General features: G+C 37.8%; 1 protein-coding gene across 1 annotated transcript in view; it reads left to right on the top strand.

Annotated features, from left to right (window-relative positions):
- The first annotated feature begins 1,184 nt into the window (after nt 1-1,184).
- The window catches only part of LOC148217038 (uncharacterized), a 47,500-nt gene continuing 27,007 nt past the window's right edge, over nt 1,185-21,677 (top strand). Inside the window, exon 1 of the mRNA XM_088150284.1 lies at nt 1,185-1,275. Within this exon, the coding sequence (XP_088006410.1) occupies nt 1,185-1,275 (91 nt within the window). The remainder of the gene's footprint in view (nt 1,276-21,677) is intronic.

The following is a 21,677-nucleotide window of genomic DNA, read 5'->3' as shown; positions in this document are numbered from 1 at the left end:
AAGACTATCAAAATCAATTTTAAACTATTTTGGAAATGGTGCTCCTGAACTGGTAAGGAAAATTGCATCATCTTCCAAAAAAGGGAAGTCTCACCATTGTCCAGAATTAGTATTTGCTAATCGTTTTTAATGCCAACTACAGAATTTTTCCAAGTTATATTGCCATCGACAGCCAGTTTGTGTAGTGGTTAAGGCAGAAGGCTAGAAACTGGGGAACTCTGAATTTTAATCTCACCTTAGCATGAGATTAAACCTAAGTGGCTTTGCACCAATCACTCTCTCAGCCGTGGGAAGAAGGCAGTGGCAAACCATTTCCAAAAACAGTGCCAATAAAACTGCAAGGACTTTCCCAGGGAGTTGCCAGGAATCAACACTGATTCAAAGGCCAAAAAAAAAAAAGGTTGCCATGGCATGAAGAAGTCAGTGTGTGGCTACCATTATGGGTTCTTATCATTGTCTTAGGAAACATTCTGGCAAAAGAGTAGGCTTAAGTAGTGACAGCTAGACCTCCTTGATAGTGCTCTACTCAGGCTGAATATTTGTGGCTTGAAAGGGCTCATTAGAAACACTAGGTTTCACGATGCAAAGTGGTTAGGGTTGCTCCTATGCTTGTGTTTGATATGATTTGTGCACAAGTGAGTTGTAGCTGAGAAAGAATAGGACCTGGACTCTTTTGAGATGGTGATTGCATTGCACAGTTGCAGCTGTCTAGGCACAGCTGTACTTCAGATTACCCATTCTATCAATATCTAATTGATTGTCACTGGGATCCTTTTTTGTCTACTTATGCTTCAAAACCAAATCACATTTTTTTAAAGTGTCTGGGCTTACGAATATCCTTTTTTATGCTATGCAAATATGGTATTAACTATAATTATACTGTAGCAAATACCATTTTCTAGCAACCTTAGAAATATATTTGTAAACACGTTCTCTTCAGTTTGTATAATCTTGCCTGTAAAACATTTAAATTATTTAACTACTATCTATGATACATTTTTTTTTAAAAAAATCTCTTGCTTCAAAGCTGTCAGACAAACATAAAATACTGTGTTCCCAACTAGGAAAAGTTAAATTATGTAGTTGTCACTTGGATTATGAAGTAGCTTTTCTGTTATCCCAAACCTTACATGATTTATAGTTTTAACATTTCATTTTCTTTTCTGTCAGACAAAAACTGTTCAATGGACATTGATGAATGTGCCTTCAAGCCCTGCAAAAATGGAGCCAGTTGCCATAATTTGATTGGCAAATTTTACTGTAACTGCTTGCCAGGTAGGTGCTCAGGTGGTATGTGGGAAGAAAAGTTAGAAGAAATGTTCAGGACAGAAATAGAACTTGTTTCTTCAGATACATTATTTTAGGCTCAAATTTGCTGTGTGAATCTCAGCTACACCCCTCCCCAATCATCCATAGAAGCTGTGCAAATGTTCTGTAATATGCAACACATTTATTATTACGACAGTGTCCTCTGTTTTTATGAATTTCCTTTCCGACCATGTCGCCTGAATGCCTATCTGAAGATGAGGTATTGCATACTAATGAAGAAAGGTTATTTATATGAAAATATCAGCCGCCTTTCATAAGAGTTCCTTATGAGTGCTGCAGTTTCTTAGACTTTTAAGTATGATGAAACACTGATAATTGTGGAATAATACTGCTGTTTTACATAAGACTCACATAAGAAAAAGAATCACACTTTGTTCTTGTCTTTCAGATCTTACAAAATTTTAACTTCATAAGAAATGTTTGCATTTGTATAATCATCTTTCCTTTTATCCCTTTCTCCTTCCTTTTTGAATGTTAGAAATTTGGAAGAACCTTTAAATTTATCATTCAAATAGCACATTAAAGATAGGGAAACAAATAATGATGCTAATGTTTACTTTTTTAATTTAGCAGTGTAGGAAAGCTGGCAAAACAAAGAAGGGAGATTAAAAACTGGGGTGTACTTAAGGGGACAGGGCACAGGAAAGAAAGGAAGTTAAAAGCTGGGATATGCTTAAGGGAATAGCTTACAGGCTGAGCCATGCAATGGAAGAAAATGAAGCAATTTGCTTGAGGTTACATCATGAAGGAAGGACTGGATGAAGGCAGGCATTGATATCTAAAATATACAGAAAGTTGTTGCTCTGTTAGGGAACACTATTTGGGCCCCGCTTTGGGTAGATACATGTGCTGACCCTGAGAGTCCATTGTTAGTTCAGTATGCTCAAATGGACAATGCAATAAGCACATAGGATCTGATTATATCTAAATCAGATTCTATATTTATACACACGCATGCACGCATGCATGCCTATATGTTTATACTTGGTCACAGCTGTTATCTTCACAACCTCTCAATTTTCTAAAATGTTACACATATGTAGACATCTTTACTGGAAATGTGCCTAAAATGTTATTTTCTAAAGTAGTTTAATTGAGCTAAATAATTCTGTTCAAGGAAGGAGTTTTTCAATGGGTGGAAGAATATTTGATCCATCAGATGCTGCTGTTAATGAAAGGAAGTTGTTTTTGTTGCTATTCCCATCCTCTCCCTTCAGGCCAACTGTTTAGGAAAACTTACCTTCCGAAAGATCTCAAGCAGATGCAAAAGAGGAGGGAGGAAAACTTCTGAAAAAGGAGAATTTGTGAAATTTGCTTCCCTTAGTTCTGGAATTAACCCTGTGCTTTTATTGAAATTTGTAGCACATTCATGTGCATTCAGCCTAAATGCTTACCAGTTAAGGAGGGAAAAAAATGCTGACAAGAAGGCCAAGTTGGAATCCTGGCATGTAAGGAAAATCCTTAATCAGTCTTTTCTCATTTTCCTTGATTGAATGACAGGTAAGGGAATTGAAAATACCATATAAAAATAAGGTTGAAAAATAAATGTTGAGAAAAGGAATAAATTAAGGAGATCCAGTCCATAATCTGACCACTATTTTAGAAACAAGTCACGATAAAGACCTGTAGTTGACCTATGGGAGATGTTGAGCTGGAAACTATTTTATTATTTTATTTTATTTTATTTTATTTTATTTTATTTTAATTAATTAATTAATTAATTCATTCATTCATCCATCCATCCATCCATACCATTTATATGGCTGTCTGTCTCATTACTGTGACTCTAGTTGGTGAACAAGGAATTAAAACCAGAAAACAACAGAATAATTCACTAAAAAATTGCAATCACCATTCAAACAAAAGAAAAAGATCATTCCATCTTATAATCAGTAAACAAAACAAAACAAAACTGTAAACAAACAAATGAACAGGGTTCACCTAGCACCCACCCCAAATGCCTGGAAGATTTATTAGTGTCTGGTACAGTACTTTGTTCTTTTCAGAATTAACTTGAGCTCAGTTCAAAACAGGATCACAATTCAGATATCACAGTATTATTCAAGGGGCTTGACTATATTTGGTGTTATTAATCATATTTGGCTGCATTTAATATGCAAACTAGAATTGGCAACTGTATCAGTTTGCTCTGTGTCTTAACAATGAGTGGAGGGAAATAATCTTTTGAGACAATGACCTTTTACTTACATTATTTTAAAACATGGGCTGCTTAGGGTTGCAGCAGATGAGGCTAGTTGCATGATAACATCTCTAGGAGACAAGGCCATTTTTTTCTCTGTTTATAATTTTTTTGCAGGAGTGGGGGTGGGACTAAACTGTAAAAGGGCTGCATTAAGCCCTGAGACTTAATCGCTTATTTTATACTTAGCTGTTTTCTAAATGTGGAAAAACTCATTCTGTTGAGAATCAGTGGTTTAGGTGGTGAACTTTAATAACATCACAGGTGTTCTGGAGGACAAAAAAGCGGGATTGTGGGGTGACATGAGCCCTGTAGGTTGCCCATCCCTTTTATTTTAAGTGTCTCACGTAAGGCATAAGAATGCATTTGACAGGAGAATAGATAAATCCTAGGAACGCATTGCTTCATATTCAAAAGCGGCTAGCTGGATCAATGTCAAAACTGACATTCTAATAGAAGTTAAAAATTATAGTCCAAATAGTTAACTTTCATAGTTTTAATCTAATTAATTATATTTGCTGAATTAAATCATATTACTAAAATCAGGTAATCAAACTGAAATAATGGAAAATGGTGATTGTTTTTGCTTGACATTTACTTTACATAAACATTCAAAACTATCATTTTCAAACATACATACTATATACGTTCTCATCACGCTGTTCTCTTTCAGAGTAACTAATGTTATGCAAACAACAGAAATGAAATATAGGTAAATCTAGTTTACAGTAACACTATTCACTATACATACCACTCTATCTTTACAAACCATCTTTGCTTTCACCATTTTGATGCACCATGTCATACCTTGCCTTTAGTTGTTTAAACTTCTCATCTCTTTTTAGGCTTTTCATCAACTCTATGATGACATATTGGTCTTCCTCTTATATATAAATATAAGATATATATACAAGTTTATATAAGTATTCCTCTTATATATATATATATAAGCATATTATATAATATGGTGATGAAAGATTTATAGTACTGTCCTATAATTTGATACTGAAGTAATATAATTACTAAAAAGATGTGCCAAGAACTACTGCCATATCATACCAGGTTTATATTAATATTACAAAAGCTTCACACAGAGATATTTTGATAATACCTTTATAATACAAGTAATCGGAATATGTATTTTGGTTAAAATGTTAACAGTAAATGTTTGGAATTCAAGACAAATATTCTCCATTTTTTGGTGAATAAAATCTGTGTGTGTGTGTGTGTGTGTTAAACTCCTCTGGATGTCTTATTCCTACCTTGTTTGAATGTACTTTCAGGAGGAAACAGTATCTTTCTGGCAAGGAGTTGTTAGAAAGAAGCCTCTTTTAAGCTGGATATTCTATTGATTTAGAAACCAAGATAAATGCATTTATTCAGGGATACATTTTTCAAAATCCTCATCATATCGATACAATTTTAGGTGAACTGCCTATACTCTCTTGTTGCTAGATTCTGTTGGCTATACCCAAAGTAAACAACTTACAATGAGGGTTAATAATGTGGCCTCCCTAGATGCATGTTTTCAGAATCTCTACATTATATACATATAATATATATACAATGTAGAAATATTCACTCAATATATATACACAATGTATGGAGGTTTCCACCCCAAGTCCAACACTCAGACTGTACACCAACTGCAAAGAGGGCGGGCGGGGTCTGTTGAGTGTCAAAGCCACTGTCCTGGACGAAACCCGGAGTATCCAGGAGTACATCAGTAAGATGGCACCCAAAGATGAGCTGCTGAGAGAATGCCTCAGGCAGCAGCAGACATGGGAGAAAGTTCAAGCAGAGGAAATACCATGGCAAGACAAGCCCCTGCATGGGAAATACCATGGCAAGACAATACCATCGACAGATACCTGAGGTGGCTAACACTGGGAAATCCTATCAGTGGCTGGAAAGGGCCGGACTAAAAGACAGCACTGAGGCACTGATCATAGCAGCACAAGAACAGGCACTAAGCACCAGATCCATAGAAGCAGGTGTCTACCACACTAGACAGGACCCAAGGTGCAGATTGTGCAAAGAGGCCTCAAAGACAGTCCAACACATAGTGGCAGGGTGTAAGATGCAAGCAGGAACAGCATACAGTGAACAACACAACCAAGTAGCTGGCATTGTGTACAGGAACATCTGCAGAGCATATGAGCTAGACCCCCCCAAGTCCAGATGGGAGATTCCACAGAAGGTTGTGGAGAATAACAGGGCTAAGATCCTGTGGGACTTCCAGATCCAGACGGACAGGCAGGTACTGGCCAATCAACCAGACATCGTGGTAGTAGACAAAGACCAAAAGACAGCGGTAGTGATAGATGTAGCAGTGCCAAGTGACAGCAACATCAGAAAGGAGCATAAGAACCTGGAGAAGTACCAGGGCCTGAAGGAGGAAATAGAGAGGATGTGGAAAGTAAAGGCCAAAATGGGCCCAGTGGTGGTAGGAGTACTTGGGGCCGTGACTCCTAAGTTGGGAGAGTGGCTCCAACAGATCCCAGGAACAACATCAGAGCTCTCTGTGCAGAAGAGGGCAGTGCTAGGAACAGCTAAGATACTGTGCAGAACCCTCAAACTCCCAGGCCTCTGGTAGAGGACCCGAGATTGAGGAAGACACGTACCACCCATAGGGGTGAGAGGAGAATTTTTTTTATATATATATTTAAAAATTGAGTGAATTGGTATTCAGAATTACAAAATTATTTTTTGACAGAAATATTTCTGTCAAATGTTTACAGTGAAGTAAATATTGTGAAATTTTGGCTTTCTCGCATGAAATTGCATGAGATCTTGGGTAGCAAATTGCCAAAATATTATTACAGCCATTTTTTAAACTTAAAAAAAAAATCTTATGGGTCTTTTGGCAATATATAGTTCAATCACATATATAGAATTACTCCGTTGCCCCAAGAAAAACAAATATAACTCATCATGACTAGCTGTTGATGTATTATATCCTGCTTTGGGATTGCTTTTAATGGTAAAGCAGGATAACAATTTCATAAATAAAGAGGTACGTTGCAGAGTAAAAATGGGAGTTGGGAAAAAGAAAGGCAATTTCTATGTGATGGTGATTGATTGATTCATTGGATTGAGTTAAAGTAATGGATATCCCATTGTTCATGTGGATATCTCCAGTATACTATTTCTCTTTCTTCCCTGACTTCTTAATATGTTGTAAGAGAAAGAATTTGAGGAGAAAAAATATGTATATCATTTGTTATAGGAAGTCAGGGTCTCTAATTTCAGTCTTCCATCAACTGCTTGTTCCACCTAGGCTCTAAAATTCACTACATCATAAAATGAGTCCAACACATTATTTCTAAATCTTTCACCTTCCTTTCAGAAGTTCTACAGAAAGTGTAAGGTATGACGAGGTTTTCTGTAACAACAAAACAAAAATTTCACAGTTGAGAACAGCAAAAACAAAGTTATCCTTTCTATGTAGAATAGAATACAATACTTTATTGGCCAAGTATGATTAGACATACAAGGAATTTGACTTCAGTGCAAAGAGCGCTCAGTGTATTTGCATAGCGTCAGGAAACAAAGAATAATAAAAATAACATATACTAAAACTATGCAGTCAGAAGAGGAGAATTGGAGGAAGAATAATACTGGGGCTATTGACTAGCTTATATTCATTTTTTAAAAGGAGAAGCTATTATCCAACATATATTCACATTTAACAGAGCATTATCAGTCACATCTTAGCAGTCATATCTTATCATGCAATATCAATCAGTATGTCATGCTGCATTAATTAGGCATTCAACAGAGCAATGGCATGAGGGAAAAAACTGTTCCGGCATCTAGATGTTTCAACATACGGCGCTCTGTAGCACCAACCTGAGGGAAGAAGTTGAAACAATTTATGTCCAGGATGAGAGGGATCTGCAAATATCTTCTCTGCCCTCCTTTTAAATCTCACAGTATACAGATCTTCTGTAGAAGTCAAGCAGATTGCAATTATTCTTTCTGCAGACTTAACTATCCATTGGAGTCTGTATCTGTCCTGTTTGGTTATGGATCCAAACTAGACAGTTATAGAGGAACAGATAACAGACTCAATGGTTCCTCTATAAAACTCTACCAAAAGCTCCTGAGGTAATTTAAACTTCCTAAGTTGATGCAGGAAGAACATCCTTTGTTGTGCCTTTTTGATGATGGTTCTGATGTTAAGCGTCCATTTCAGGTCTTGGGAGATTATAGAACCCAAGAACTTGAAGGACTCTACTACTGATACTGGGCTGTCAAGTAGAGTAAGGAGAGGGGAATTAGAAGGTTCTTCCTAAAATCCACAATCATCTCCACAGTTTTGAGTGTATTCAGTTTCAGGTTGTTATGACCACACCACAAGACCAGTTGTTGAACCTCCCATCTATATGCTGACTCATCACCATTTCGAATGAGACCAATGACAGTTGTATCATCTGCAAATTTCGGAACTTTAACAGAAGAGTCTTTTGAGGTACAGTCATTGGTGTAGAGGGAGAAAAACGGGGAGGGCACACATCCCTGAGGGGCACCTGTACTGATTTACCGAGTACTGGAGATAGTTTTGCCTAACCTCACGTGTTGTTTCCTATCTGTTAGAAAGCTGATTATCCACCTACAGGTATGATCAGGCACAGTAAGCTGGATCAGTTTGTTGTGAAGGATTTCTGGAATAGTGTTAAATGCTGAGCTGAAGTCCACAAAAAGAACTCATGCATAAGACTCTGGAGATTCAATAAGTTGCAGAATATAGTGTAAGGCCATGTTAACAGCATCATCTACTGACCTATTTCTTCGATAAGCAAACTGCAGTGGATCTAACAGGGGATCCGTGATAGCTCTTAGGTGAGCCAGCACTAACCTCTCAAAGGTCTTCATGACCACAGATGTCAGTGCAACAGGTCTGTAGTCATTCAGCTCACTGATTGAAGATTTCTTAGTAACTGGAATGATTATAGAGCTTTTAAAGCAAGAAGGGACATAACACATCTCCAGCGATTTATTAAAAATATGCGTGAAAACGGGCCAGTTGTTCCATACAAGCTTTCATATAAGAGGTGGTCACACCATGTGGGCCTGGAGCTTTTCCAATCTTTTGTTTTTGAAATAGACCTCACACTTCTTTTTCTAGGATCACCAGAGGTAAGGGACCAAGGGAATTGGGAATAGGGGTAGAGAAGTTTGATGCTAATGATGTATCTGAAATACAATTGGTAGCAGCAGATAGCAGTTGTTTCTTCTCAAACCTGCAGTAAAATATATTGAGGTCATCTGCCAACTGACGACTCTCTTCAGTCAAGAGAGGTGGGTTGTTGTAGCCGATGGTGTTCTTCAGGCTTTTCCACACAGCTGCAGGATCATTTGCCAAAAAACGATTTTTCAGCTTTTCTGAGTAATTTCTCTCTACTGCCTTAATCTCTCTCATAAATACATTCCTGGCCCGATTATACATAATCCTTTCCCCATTCCTATAGGCCTCGTCCTTGTCAGGACACAACTGTTTGAGCTTTGCTGTGAACCACAGCTTATTGTAGTTATATATATATATATATTTTTGGTGGGCACACATATGCCCTCACAAAAACTAATGTATGATGTCACAGCATCAGTATACTCATCCAGATCTGCCAAGGCAGCTTCAAAAACATTCCAGACTGCACTCTAAGCAGGCATGTAGGTTTAACTTAGCATTATCAGACCATATCTTCACTGGTTTAATCACAGGCTTCACAGTTTTAAGTCTCTGCCTGAAGGTGGGAATAAGATGGATCAGACAATGATCAGACAATCCAATTGCTGCACATGGTATAGAGCGGTAGGCTCCTTTTAATGTAGTGTAACAATGATCCAATGTATTCTTGCCTCTAGTAGGACAACTGACATGTTGTATATATCTGGGCAACTCGTAAGTAAGATTAGTACTGTTAAAGTCTCTTAAAACAATAAGTAAAGAGTCCAGATATTTCTGTTCTATATCAACTATCTGGTCTGCTAAAGTCTGTATTGTGCTATTTGAGGAAGCAGGAGGTACATAAACTCCAACCAGGATGAATAAGGAGAATTCACGTGGAGCATAATATGGCTTGCAGTTAATAACTAAAGTCTCTAAATGCATGCTGCAAGATTTATGTAGGATTTTAACATCTTTACACCAGCAAATATTAACGTAAAAACAAATTCCACCTTCTCTTTGTTTGCCCGATGACTCTGTAACTCGAACTCCTCTGTAAAGATGAAAGCCCAAAAGTTGTAGAGATCTATCCTCCATTAAATGATTAAGCCATGTTTCAATGAAACAAACGGCTGCAGCATTTGAGAAGTCAGGATTATTCCCATTTAAAATAAGTAGCTCATCCATTTTATTGACTAGTGAGCGTATAGTGAGTTAAATATATCGATGGGAGAGGAGTTCTAGTTTGTTGCTTTCTAATTCTTACCAAGATTCCAGCTCGCTTTCCCCTTCATCTGTGTCTCATATGTTTTCGTTTAGTTCCCAAGCTGCTGCTGACGAAGCTGAGGGGAGCTGCCACCTCTGCAGTCAAAAAGTCCACAGCAGCACTTCCACAGCCACAAAAAACAGGAGGAATTGTATAAGCAAAAAACTGTCCAATATTTAAAAGTTCATTTCTAGAATATGTAATCTGCAATGAACTGCAGAATATAAAGAAAAACGCCAAACCCACCAGGGAGCGTTTCACCAAGACTGCCATTCGCAGCGCCATCTTACAAGGCTTTGTACAGTATATTCATGATTCATGATATATGTACAGTATATTCATGATTTCTACAAGGCAGTGAGTAATGAAGGAGAACATACATATCTCAAACAGCTTTCAGAAATTGTTTGGCCTTCAAAGGACTAATGGATTTTGAGAGGTAAACATGTCAATGAAATGAGCAAACTGATTTCAGAACTACAGTACCTGATAATGCACATTGGGGGATTATCTCCCATTGAATAAGTTCCAATGGTTTGGTGAATGACTTATGTTGAAAATATTGATGTATCATATTGCAAAGGTCTTTGCAGTATCCTCCAACTTCTGCTTTGGTGATTCTACTACTATTCTTCTCAAGTGTTACAGTTATGTATACAGTCCAATATATTGGATTTAAGGAGTCTTACCATGTGTGGAATCACAGACCAGAGAATAGAATATGAGATATGAAATTCCTACCTGGTTCTACTTCATTATAGTCTAAATACAAGCCCTGATAGTACTTTAGTGCTCTATCTCACAGTACCCTGATTCAAGCTGTCCTTTAAGTTGCAGGTAAAGAACCAGTTTGGTGCAGTGGTTGAGGCACCAGGCTAGAAACTGGAATGCCATGCGTTCTAGCCCTGCCTTAGGCACAAAGGCAGCTGGGTGACCTTGGGCCAGTCACTCTGTCTCAGCCCTAGGAAGCAGGTAATGGCAAACCTTTTCTGAAAAACCTTGCCAAAAACTGCAGTGGTAGTCAGGCAGTTGCCAGGAGTCAAAAACTGGCTTCAATATATATATTAATTAAAGCAAGAAAGTGTTTGATCCATACTGTTTGTGACTATGTATGGATGTGTGTGTGTTCTTCTCAATACATTGTGATGAACTTTGCATTCTCATCCATAACTGTGTTTGTTTCCAGTACTGCTAAAAAGAGATGATGAAATGCTGGACACAATGGATGAACAGTAGTACTTCAGACTTCAGTTGGGTAATCTATCCATTTTTAATGTTCCACCAGATTAAAAACAAATTAAAAATCACACTGGGGAGAAAAGTGTCCTTGATGTGTTAGTTTTCTATTTGTAAGATTTTTTTTCTACACAAGAAATATCTAATAATGTAATTCACAACCTACAGCTTCAAAGTGGCAACATCTGCTCTGGTATCTCATAATTTTATTCTGACACATGAGGAAATCCAGCTTTAGACACTGGGGAAATATACACCAGGAAAAGAAAGGAATGCACAAGGAGATTCAAAAGATTGGGAGATGGCTGGCAAGGCTCATTTATAAAACTTATTGGCCTGGTAGCTCTGAAGAATCTTTCTTAATATTACCATATACTTATAAAAAGAAGAGAGAATGTGAAATAAGAACTAGTTAGCAGATTATTCTGCCCAGGGAAACCTTTATCTTATGTCAGTTATCCTTTAAGCAAACCAGAGGACATAGCTTTTGTTCCCATCGGCATTACTTGGATTATGTTGTATATATTTCCTAATAATCTTACAGGTCTGTGATCTGGTTTACAATATGGCAAAACTGTAAGCCATATTTTTTTCTTTGTTAATTTTGGCTGAGCTTAATGCATGGACCCAATCATTCTAGCATTGCATTATTTCATTAGGAAAAAAATTGGTTAAGCATTTATGAATTCAGCCTATATCTATATACTGTTTTAACTAATCAAGCCAATTAAACCTCATAGATCTAAAGTCAATCAAAAAGCCTGAATTACCTGTATCAAACCTTTGAGCAACTATGCCGGAAACAGATATGAAGTGGCACTGCCAGTGTGCATGCACAGTCTTTTGAGCATCAAGATGGATTTGCCCTTGGTCTGTTGAGTTGCTAGTAGGCCATAAACCCAGAGTAGTAGAGGGAGCTCTCTTCCCAATCCTGTTGATTGGACATGCATCCTGGATCACCCAGGCTGAGCTACTCGTACCACGTTCTGTGATCTTTGTGGTTGAACATTGTTTAAGAGACCCTACGGCTTTTGAAAGTGAAGAGTTGGTAGACACAAGTTATTGACTCATACAGTTCAAGATTTTGGATAGGGAGTAAAGACCCAGATAATTGACAAGAGCTATGCAGAATCTTTCAGAAAGTGGATTTGCCTCAACAGCACTTCCAGCAAAAAGGCCATCTCTTTTGCATGCTCAGATGATGTAGTTGAGCCTTTGAGAGGAAACAGTGTTTCAGTGCATCAAGTGGTGGGTCACTTAGGGAAGCACCCTTCTGCACATATTTGCACAGACCTAAAATTAATAGGATTTTGTCCATGTGAAGTTTAATATCAGTAATTCTCCCTTCCTTTAATACAAACTTTGTTCATTCCTGTTTGTGCTTGATGCTAGTTGCTGTATGGGGCTAGTATGCTCTTAGCTGTTACCAACAAATATTTTATTACAGTTAATGGATTCTTTCCAGTATTTCTGTCAATTATTAGGTGGTTCTTAATCCAGTTTTCCCCTTCATGGATCACTGCCTTGTCGTGGCGAAGGGGCTTGCGTAACTCAGTGAAGCCATGAGCTATACCGTGCAGGGCCACCCAAGACGGACAGGTCATGACAGAGAGTTCTGACAAAATGTGGTCCACTGGAGAAGGAAATGGCAACCCACTCCAGTATCCTTGCCAAGAAAACCCCATGGACAATGTTAAAAGGCTAAAAGATATGATGCCGGAAGATGAGCCCCTCAGTCGGAAGGTGTCCAATATGCTACTGGGGAAGAGCGGAGGGCATTTCCAAGTAGCTCCAGAAAGAGTGAAGCGGCTGGGCCAAAGCCGAAAGGACGTTCAGCTGTGGATGTATCTGGAAGCGAAAAGAAGGTCCGATGCTGTAAAGAACAATATTGTATAGGTACCTGGAATGTAAGATCTATGAACCAAGGCAAGCTGGATGTGGTCAAACATGAGATGACAAGATTGAACGTCGACATCTTGGGAATCAGCGAACTGAAATGGACGGGAATGGGTGAATTTAATTCGGGTGACCATTATATCTACTACTGTGGGCAAGAAACCCTTAGAAGAAGTGGAGTTGCACTCATAGTGAATAAGAGAGTGGGAAAGGCAGTAATGGGGTACAACCTCAAAAACGACAGAATGATCTCAGTGCGTATCCAAGGCAAACCATTCAATATCACAGTCATCCAAGTCTATGCCCCAACCACTGATGCTGAAGAAGCTGAAGTTGACCGCTTCTATGAAGACCTACAACACCTTCTAGAACTAGCACCAAAAAGATGTCCTTTTCATCATAGGGGATTGGAATGCTAAAGTAGGAAGTCAAGGAGTAATCGGAATAACAGGCAAATTTGGCCTTGGAGTACAAAATGAAGCAGGGCAAAGGCTAATAGAGTTCTGTCAAGAGAACAAGCTAGTCATAGCAAACACTCTTTTCCAACAACACAAGAGACGACTCTACACATGGACATCACCAGATGGTCAATACCGAAACCAGATTGATTATATACTTTGCAGCCAAAGATGGAGAAGCTCTATACAGACAGCAAAAACAAGACCAGGAGCTGATTGTGGCTCAGATCATGAGCTTCTTACTGCAAAATTTAGGCTTAAATTGAAGAATGTAGGGAAAACCACTAGACCACTCAGGTATGACTTAGATCATATTCCTTGTGAGTACACAGTGAAAGTGATGAATAGATTTAGAGGATTAGATTTGGTAGACAGAGTGCCTGAAGAACTATGGACGGAGGTCCGTAACATTGTACAGGAGGCAGCAACTAAAACCATCCCAAAGAAAAAGAAATGCAAGAAAGCAAAATGGCTGTCTGATGAGGCTTTACAAATAGCTGTGGAAAGAAGGAATGCGAAAAGCAAGGGTGAAAGGGAAAGATATAAGCAACTGAATGCAGATTTCCAGAGAATAGCCAGGAGAGATAAGAAGGCCTTCTTAAATGAACAATGCAAAGAAATTGAGGAAAACAATAGAATGGGGAAGACTAGAGATCTCTTCAAGAAAATTGGAGATATGAAAGGAACGTTTAGTGCAAAGATGGGCATGATAAAGGACAAAAAAGGCAGGGACCTAACAGAAGCAGAAGAGATTAAGAAGAGGTGGCAAGAATGCACAGAAGAACTATACAAGAAAGATCTTAATGTCCCTGATGTCCACGCTGGTGTGATCACTGACCTTGAGCCAGACATCCTAGAGAGTGAAGTCAAGTGGGCCTTAGGAAGCATTGCTAACAACAAAGCTAGTGGAGATGACAGGATTCCAGCTGAGTTATTTAAAATACTAAAAGATGATGGTGTTAAAGTGCTGCACTCAATATGCCAGCAAGTTTGGAAAACGCAACAGTGGCCACGGGATTGGAAAAGGTCAGTTTACGTTCCAATTCCAAAGAAGGGCAACGCCAAAGAATGCTCAAACTATCGCACAATTGCACTCATTTCACATGCTAGCAAGGTTATGCTCAAAATCCTACAAGCTAGGCTTCAGCAATATATGAACCGAGAACTACCGGATGTACAAGCTGGGTTTCGAAGAGGCAGAGGAACTAGAGATCAAATCGCCAACATTCGCTGGATCATGGAGAAAGCACGAGAGTTCCAGAAAAATATCTACTTCTGCTTCATTGACTATGCAAAAGCCTTTGATTGTGTGGATCACAACAAACTGTGGCAAATTCTTAAAGAGATGGGAATACCAGACCACCTTACCTGTCTCCTGAGAAATCTGTATGCGGGCCAAGAAGCAACAGTTAGAACCGGTCATGGAACAACCGATTGGTTCAAAATAGGGAAAGGTGTACGACAAGGCTGTATACTGTCACCCTGCTTATTTAACCTATATGCAGAGTACATCATGAGAAATGCCAGGCTGGAAGAATCACAAGCCGGAATTAAGATTGCAGGGAGAATCATCAACAACCTCAGATATGCGGACGATACCACCCTAATGGCAGAAAGTGAAGAAGAACTAAAGAGCCTCTTGATGAGGGTGAAAGAGGAGAGTGCAAAAGCTGGCTTGAAACTCAACATTAAAAAAACTAAGATCATGGCATCTGGACCCATCAATTCCTGGCAAATAGAAGGGGTAGAAATGGAAGCAGTAACAGACTTCATTTATTTGGGCTCCAAGATCACCGCAGACGGAGACTGCAGCCATGAAATTAAAAGACGCTTGCTCCTTGGGAGGAAAGCTATGGCAAGCCTAGATAGCATATTAAAAAGCAGAGACGTCACCTTGCCGACAAAGATCCGCATAGTCAAAGCTATGGTTTTTCCAGTAGTAATGTATGGCTGTGAGAGCTGGACCATAAAAAAGGCCGAGCGCCGAAGAATTGATGCCTTTGAACTGTGGTGCTGGAGAAGACTCTTAAGAGTTCCCTGGACTGCTAGGAGGTCAAACCAGTCAATCTTAAAGGAAATCAACCCTGATTGCTCATTGGAAGGATCGATAATGAAGCTCAAGCTCAGATATTTTGGCCACCTAATGCGAAGAGAGATCTCTTTGGAGAAGACCCTGATGCTGGGAAAGATTGAAGGCAAAAGGAGAAGAGGACGGCAGAGGATGAGATGGTTAGATAGCATCACTGAAGCAATGAGCATGAAACTGAGCAAACTCAGGGAGGCAGTGAAGGACAGGAAGGCCTGGCGCAATATGGTTCATGGGGTCACGAAGAGTCGGACACGACTTAACGACTAAACAACAACAACAATCCAGTTTTACTAGGTCCTATGGTACTTGTGTCCCCCCTTCAGATACTGTAACTCTTTCTTCATCCCCAAACATCTGTTTTTTCTCCATTTTAAGTCATTTTTTCTACTGAACCATTTTCTTTAACTGCCCTTCTCCCTCCCTTCTAAAACCCAGATCTTGTCTCTTACCATACATGGTTGGGACTTTGGTTCCCTCTTCTCATTATTTATTTTTCTCTTATTTAGCCTAGACTTAGGCTATGATGACAACTATTCATTCCAGAGTTAGTGGTAAAACATACATATAAATCATATGTTCTGTGAAGAACCTGGCACTTCAATGTCATTCAGTGAATGTTAATATGGTATTAATAACACATCATAAGAATACCTGAAGGATAACAGTATTCCACAAGGAAATTAAAACTGGCACATTCTTAATCTGTATATAGATTTTAGCAGAATAGTGTATAAAATAACAAAAATATATGTGCAATCAATAAATGTATGATAAGCAGAATGAAGAAAGTAAGGTATTTATTCAGCGATAAATTAGGGATTCTTAATATGTTACATTTTGTTTATAATAGGATGTTTTCAGATGTATGCTTAGATAGTGACATTGCACTTTTATACATGTCAACTCTGAAGTGAGTCTCAGTGAGTTCAGTAGAAGCTGCATCTAAATAAGTAGGTTTAAGATTGCAGCTTGAATAGATTTATACCAATGTATCACTTTCTTCAAAACAAAGTACTTCTTAACCTTGATCATGTCATCTCAGGTCTTTTATTGCTCAAAGTCATATTTTGTGCAAAGTCCCGTAATGTTTATTTTCAGTGTCATTCTCCCAGAAAATGCATAGTATGTTATGGCTCATAAATCTAATTCATGGCACATTTTGAAAATGCAAGCAGCTCTATAAAAGCAGTTAAAATAGCAATAGCTTAGAAACAGAAGACTGCTATATGCTGGATACTGGAGACTTGGATAGCCTCGTGAATTAGCCATTCAGGCAACCATTTTATTGTGTGGGGTGGTTTTCAAAACTGTTCCTATGCATCATGAAAGGCGGTCCCGGAGAGAAATTACTCTCTCCTTCCAGCTGAAAGGGAACTGTTGCTGAAAGTTTTAAGACTAAGCTATTTGTCAGTGGCTAACTTACAGAAATGAATGCAGTTCTAACTGCTGAACTGCACTCCCATTTTTTTACAGTGTCCTATAACATTCATTTTAATTCTACTGCACAATATATATTGTACTTAGTGAAATCCTGAGATGTTCAATAAGTATCCAAAATATGCTCAGGTTCTGTTAACCAGTCAACATGGTGCACTGCTGATTTTTTTGCCAGGTATAAGAAATGGTGCAAAATACTATTAACAAAGCAATTTTTTTTTGTTCAACAATTAGAGTGCTCTCCTTTGGTTTTGTAGGCTGTTTAGGTACAGCTGTTCACTAGTGTAAATAGTACATGGGAAAGCATTAAGTGCACTATACCATTTAAGCCTGCCTCAGATTTTTCCTCTAAAACAAAATAATTCACATCTGTCTTTTTTCCACTCTTATTTTCTCTATTCTATTTCTGGTCTGACAACTACTACTGTAATTCACTTCTGTGTCTTCTTTTTAGTTAGGATTTGCTACTGGCCTAACAACTAAAGCCAGCTTTTTCTTAACCACTCTTACTATCAACGTTGTTGTTGTTTCCTTCTTTGATTCTAATTCAGCTCTTCGGGCAAAAGACCAAAACAAAAAAACATCGTTTTTTTCATTTACAGAAGATCAGATATCATCTGTTTAGAAATGCCAGGATGTGTTCAAATGCTGTGGTACGGTTTCTAATCTATTATAAAATGCTTTTAGCTGCATAAAATTTAACTGAAAACCCCAAAACTGTAAAGAGAAACAGCAATGAGGTAGAGGTTCAGGAACAGAAAAAGTGTACCCTCTAGATTGTAGATGATCATCAGATAGTTTTATCAGAAGGCTTTTGCTATATTCCTCTGGTATATGAAGCACTGCAATATAGAAGAATAAAAACAGATCAGTGTCTTTCTCACTTTTATTCATCAGTATATATATATATATATGTGTGTGTGTGTGTGTGTATTTACCTTGCAGATAAATTATTGTCAATGAGTTGCCACTCAAAAAAGATAGTATGAAAGATTAACCTTAACTTTAATTAAGATTAATTAAAGAAAAAGATTTTCAAGCAGGGCAAGTGGCTGTAGGATAATCTTGCCATAACTGCATTTCATAGTGGCCTTTTCCATAAGCAGCTAAGAAGTTAATATCAAATTTGAACTGCTAAGGTTAAAATGGATACCTAGCATTAGGCTTTAGGGCTTTAGATTTTGGAGATGTAACCCAATATTAGAGCTTGTAAGTCTGTCCATATCATGAATAAACAAACACATTTGGAATAAAAAAAGAATTGGGTAGCCATTCATAGTATCTGATGGTTCTCATAAAAAACAGTGTCTTTTTGCTCTTCCATGCTGACAGAATTCAAATATATAATAACTACTTCTCTATTATTATGGTAATGTATATATTCCTCAATGAATAGCAGCCTTTCAAATCAGGAGCAAGTTTCTGCTTGTCTTTAATGGAAGATGGAGGATATACAATTTATTTCTATATGTCTGATCTTCTACTTAAATGGCAATTGCTTCTGAACTTTCAAAAGGTGAGCTAATTCAATCCTTTTACTTGAAATATCAAAGAATTCAAGACCCTGAGTTCCATGTGGCTATCAATGATCAACACTTGTAATGGTCCTTAAGAATATTTTGTGTTATAAATTATTTCAGCAATGGGATTAAAGGAGAATAACTTGTTGCAAAAAGATGTATGAATTGCAGTAGAATATATTGAAAGGATGGCATTATACATCATACCTTTAACAAAACACAATGTGTTAACTGAGCATATTACAATTCTAGTATTGAAGAATTTAGTTGATGTTTGCTCATAGGGAAAATTACACATATGCATGTGTAATTTCCACCCCCCTCCCCTCATCTCCACGCACACACACACAAAATAAAATAAATAAATAAAATAAATAAAGTTATATGTTGATCTACCATCATGTCTGCAGGTTATTCCTGTGTCTTCAGGAACTAAATCCTTCCAGATATGAATGCCTGCAGCAAATCAGTTTAGTTAAAGAAATCATTTTTATTCCATTCATCTTCCCAAAGACAGAGTGCTGTTTGCTCAGTATAGCTGGCTTACAAATTAGCACACTTATTAATGATAAAGGAATAACTCTGTATTCTTTAGTCAAGATAGAAAAGTGACATACAACAGATAGGAGATCAGAATGTTTCCAGGTTGTGTTTTTAATCTGTCTTTGGCTTTATAGTACATCTGAGAAGAAGCGGGTTGAATTCAGGGACCTAAAACCAGTTATTTTGAATGCAAAAAAAAAAAAAAAAAAAAGAGTATGGAAGTCCTGCATTAGCAGTCATGATTTCTAGATTCGCTGAAGGCAAAGAACTTTTCTCCTCATCTGTCCAAAGAAGGAGGTCTAGGTTTACGTTAAAGTCTCTGAAAACCCAAGTGGTGCTTTTTTTTTTTTTCATGGCTACTGGTTTATACCATCTATCATTAGGCTCCAGTGTGTCATTTCATCTCTTCTTGTTGCTCAGTCCTGAAAAAGAGGTGAATGTGAGGAAAAAACTCAAATAAGACCATCATGTTTTTGTTTAGTTACGATGGAAAGAAGGTTGGATAATATTTTAACATTCCGTTACTCTACTTTTTTGGGGGGCGGGGGGGGGATTGATTATGTGCCATCAGGTCACTGTCAACTCCTAATGACCACACAGATAGATAAAGCATTCCTGCCATCCCTGCTGTGCTATTTCTTGACATGGCCTACCCTGAAGGGCTGACAACCATTCTCTAGATAAAGCATCTGCTATTAATGAATCTTTACCTGGTTTACAACCCTCATATCATTGAAATGCCAGCAATAGTCACTGTACCCCTGGCTGAGTGTTAATAAGTCCTCTCTTAAGTACTGTGATCCAGAGGACTGTGATTGGTTTCCTGAATCAATTTTATTTCACGTGGAAAGATATAAAATTGTTTGCATTCAAAGAACAATCCAAATGACTTGCACATAACATATATGCATCAGACAGATAGAACTATCATGTTCCTGGAGCAAAATAGTACCCAAGTTATTCTTGGAAACATGTGTGGGCTTCCTTTAGAAGTAACACAGAATTGCAAAACAGGTAAAGTACTTAAAGCATTCTTAATATACTTTATGTTCTTGTCTCATGCTTAATTATTTTAATCATTTAGTGTTTATACTATTCAATTTTATATTCTATTCTGTTTTCAATTCACAGTTTATAGTGCTTGTCTTAATATTAAAAACCTTCATATAAAGACCTTAGTGTTTTAGTATTATAATATTGTGTTGATAATGGTAGTTTTTAGGTATCTTTTATATCTCATAAGTTTCATGGTGGTTATGGATATGGTTCTACTACAAATGGTTTTGTATCATATAGGTGCCTTTCCATTTCAAAGTGAACCAGCCACCTAGTATGGCTATTGTATTCTGTGTCTATGATTTTAGATGCATGGTTACTGAATATAGCTTCTGGTTTAGACTTTATTCTGTTGTACCAGTAGTCCTCACTTAATGATGTTCCTTTAACGATGGTTCAAAGTTACAGTAGCCTCAGAAAAAGTGCTTTACAACCTGTACTTATACTTATGATCATCGCAAATCATCATACCACCCCGTGGTCATGTGATTGCAATTTGTGACCTTTTTTATGATGGTCATTAAACAAATCACATGGTTGTTAAGCGAATTCCAGCAAAAAAACATCCACTGGGGAAGCTGGATTTGCTTAATGATCACATGATTCATTTAACGACCACATGATTCACTTAACAACCATCATAAAAATGGTCATAAAATCAGATCCGGTCACGTGGTGACTTGCTTAATGATCATCCTGCTTAACAACAAATTTTCTGGTCCCTGCTGTAGTCGTTAAGGAAGGACTGCCCTGTAATCACTTCCAAATGATAGAGTGATATTGGAACACAGGTCAGCGGGGATCCCATTAGCTGGTATTGTTTCAACACTTTTTAATTTTTTAAAATTCAATTTAGACACCACCCAACTCCAAGTGACTCTGTACAGTTCACAAATAATACCATATAAACCAATAGAAGCCAAAAACTAGATGGTATCTGGGCACTGTATATAAAGAAAAACAAAGATAACAGATACACCCAACAAGGGGCCCCATCCATCCCACCCCAAGGCCTGGGAGAACAACTGGGTCCTCAAAGGTTTACAGAATGCCAACAGGAAGGGAGTCACACAGATGTCAGGGGAAATCTCATTCCAAAAGGCAGGCATCATGACATTGCCTTCTTTCTGTGAATCCTGTGAAGAAATCATATTTTTCAGATTCATGTTCTTTTAGTGCTTCTGTATATATTTCTTGAATTCTTTTTGCAGTTTTGCATATTTTAATCATGTCATTATATTTTCCCACTTGAGATATTTATGCTGATATGCTGGCCATTGTTTAGAGGCTCGTTCTATACTACATTGGTGGCCTGCACTTTGCTCTGTTTCAAAGCTTTTTTTTTTTTGCTTCTTCCTTTGTTACTGCCAAAACCATGTTTCTTAATAGAGTTTGCTAGCCTCCTTCCTTTCCATAACTCTTTACCCTGGGTGATGGCCCATGCCAGCGTATTATCACTGCTGTGTCTCATAATGT

Source organism: Python bivittatus, unplaced genomic scaffold, assembly GCF_059951505.1.
Source record: "Python bivittatus isolate LINGU-HERP-01145 unplaced genomic scaffold, Pbiv_v1 ctg000020_np1212, whole genome shotgun sequence".
In the NCBI taxonomy this organism is placed as follows: Eukaryota; Metazoa; Chordata; class Lepidosauria; order Squamata; family Pythonidae; genus Python; species Python bivittatus.
The sequence above is the reverse complement of the archived record's forward strand: the minus strand, read 5'-3'. Positions and strand labels throughout refer to the sequence as shown.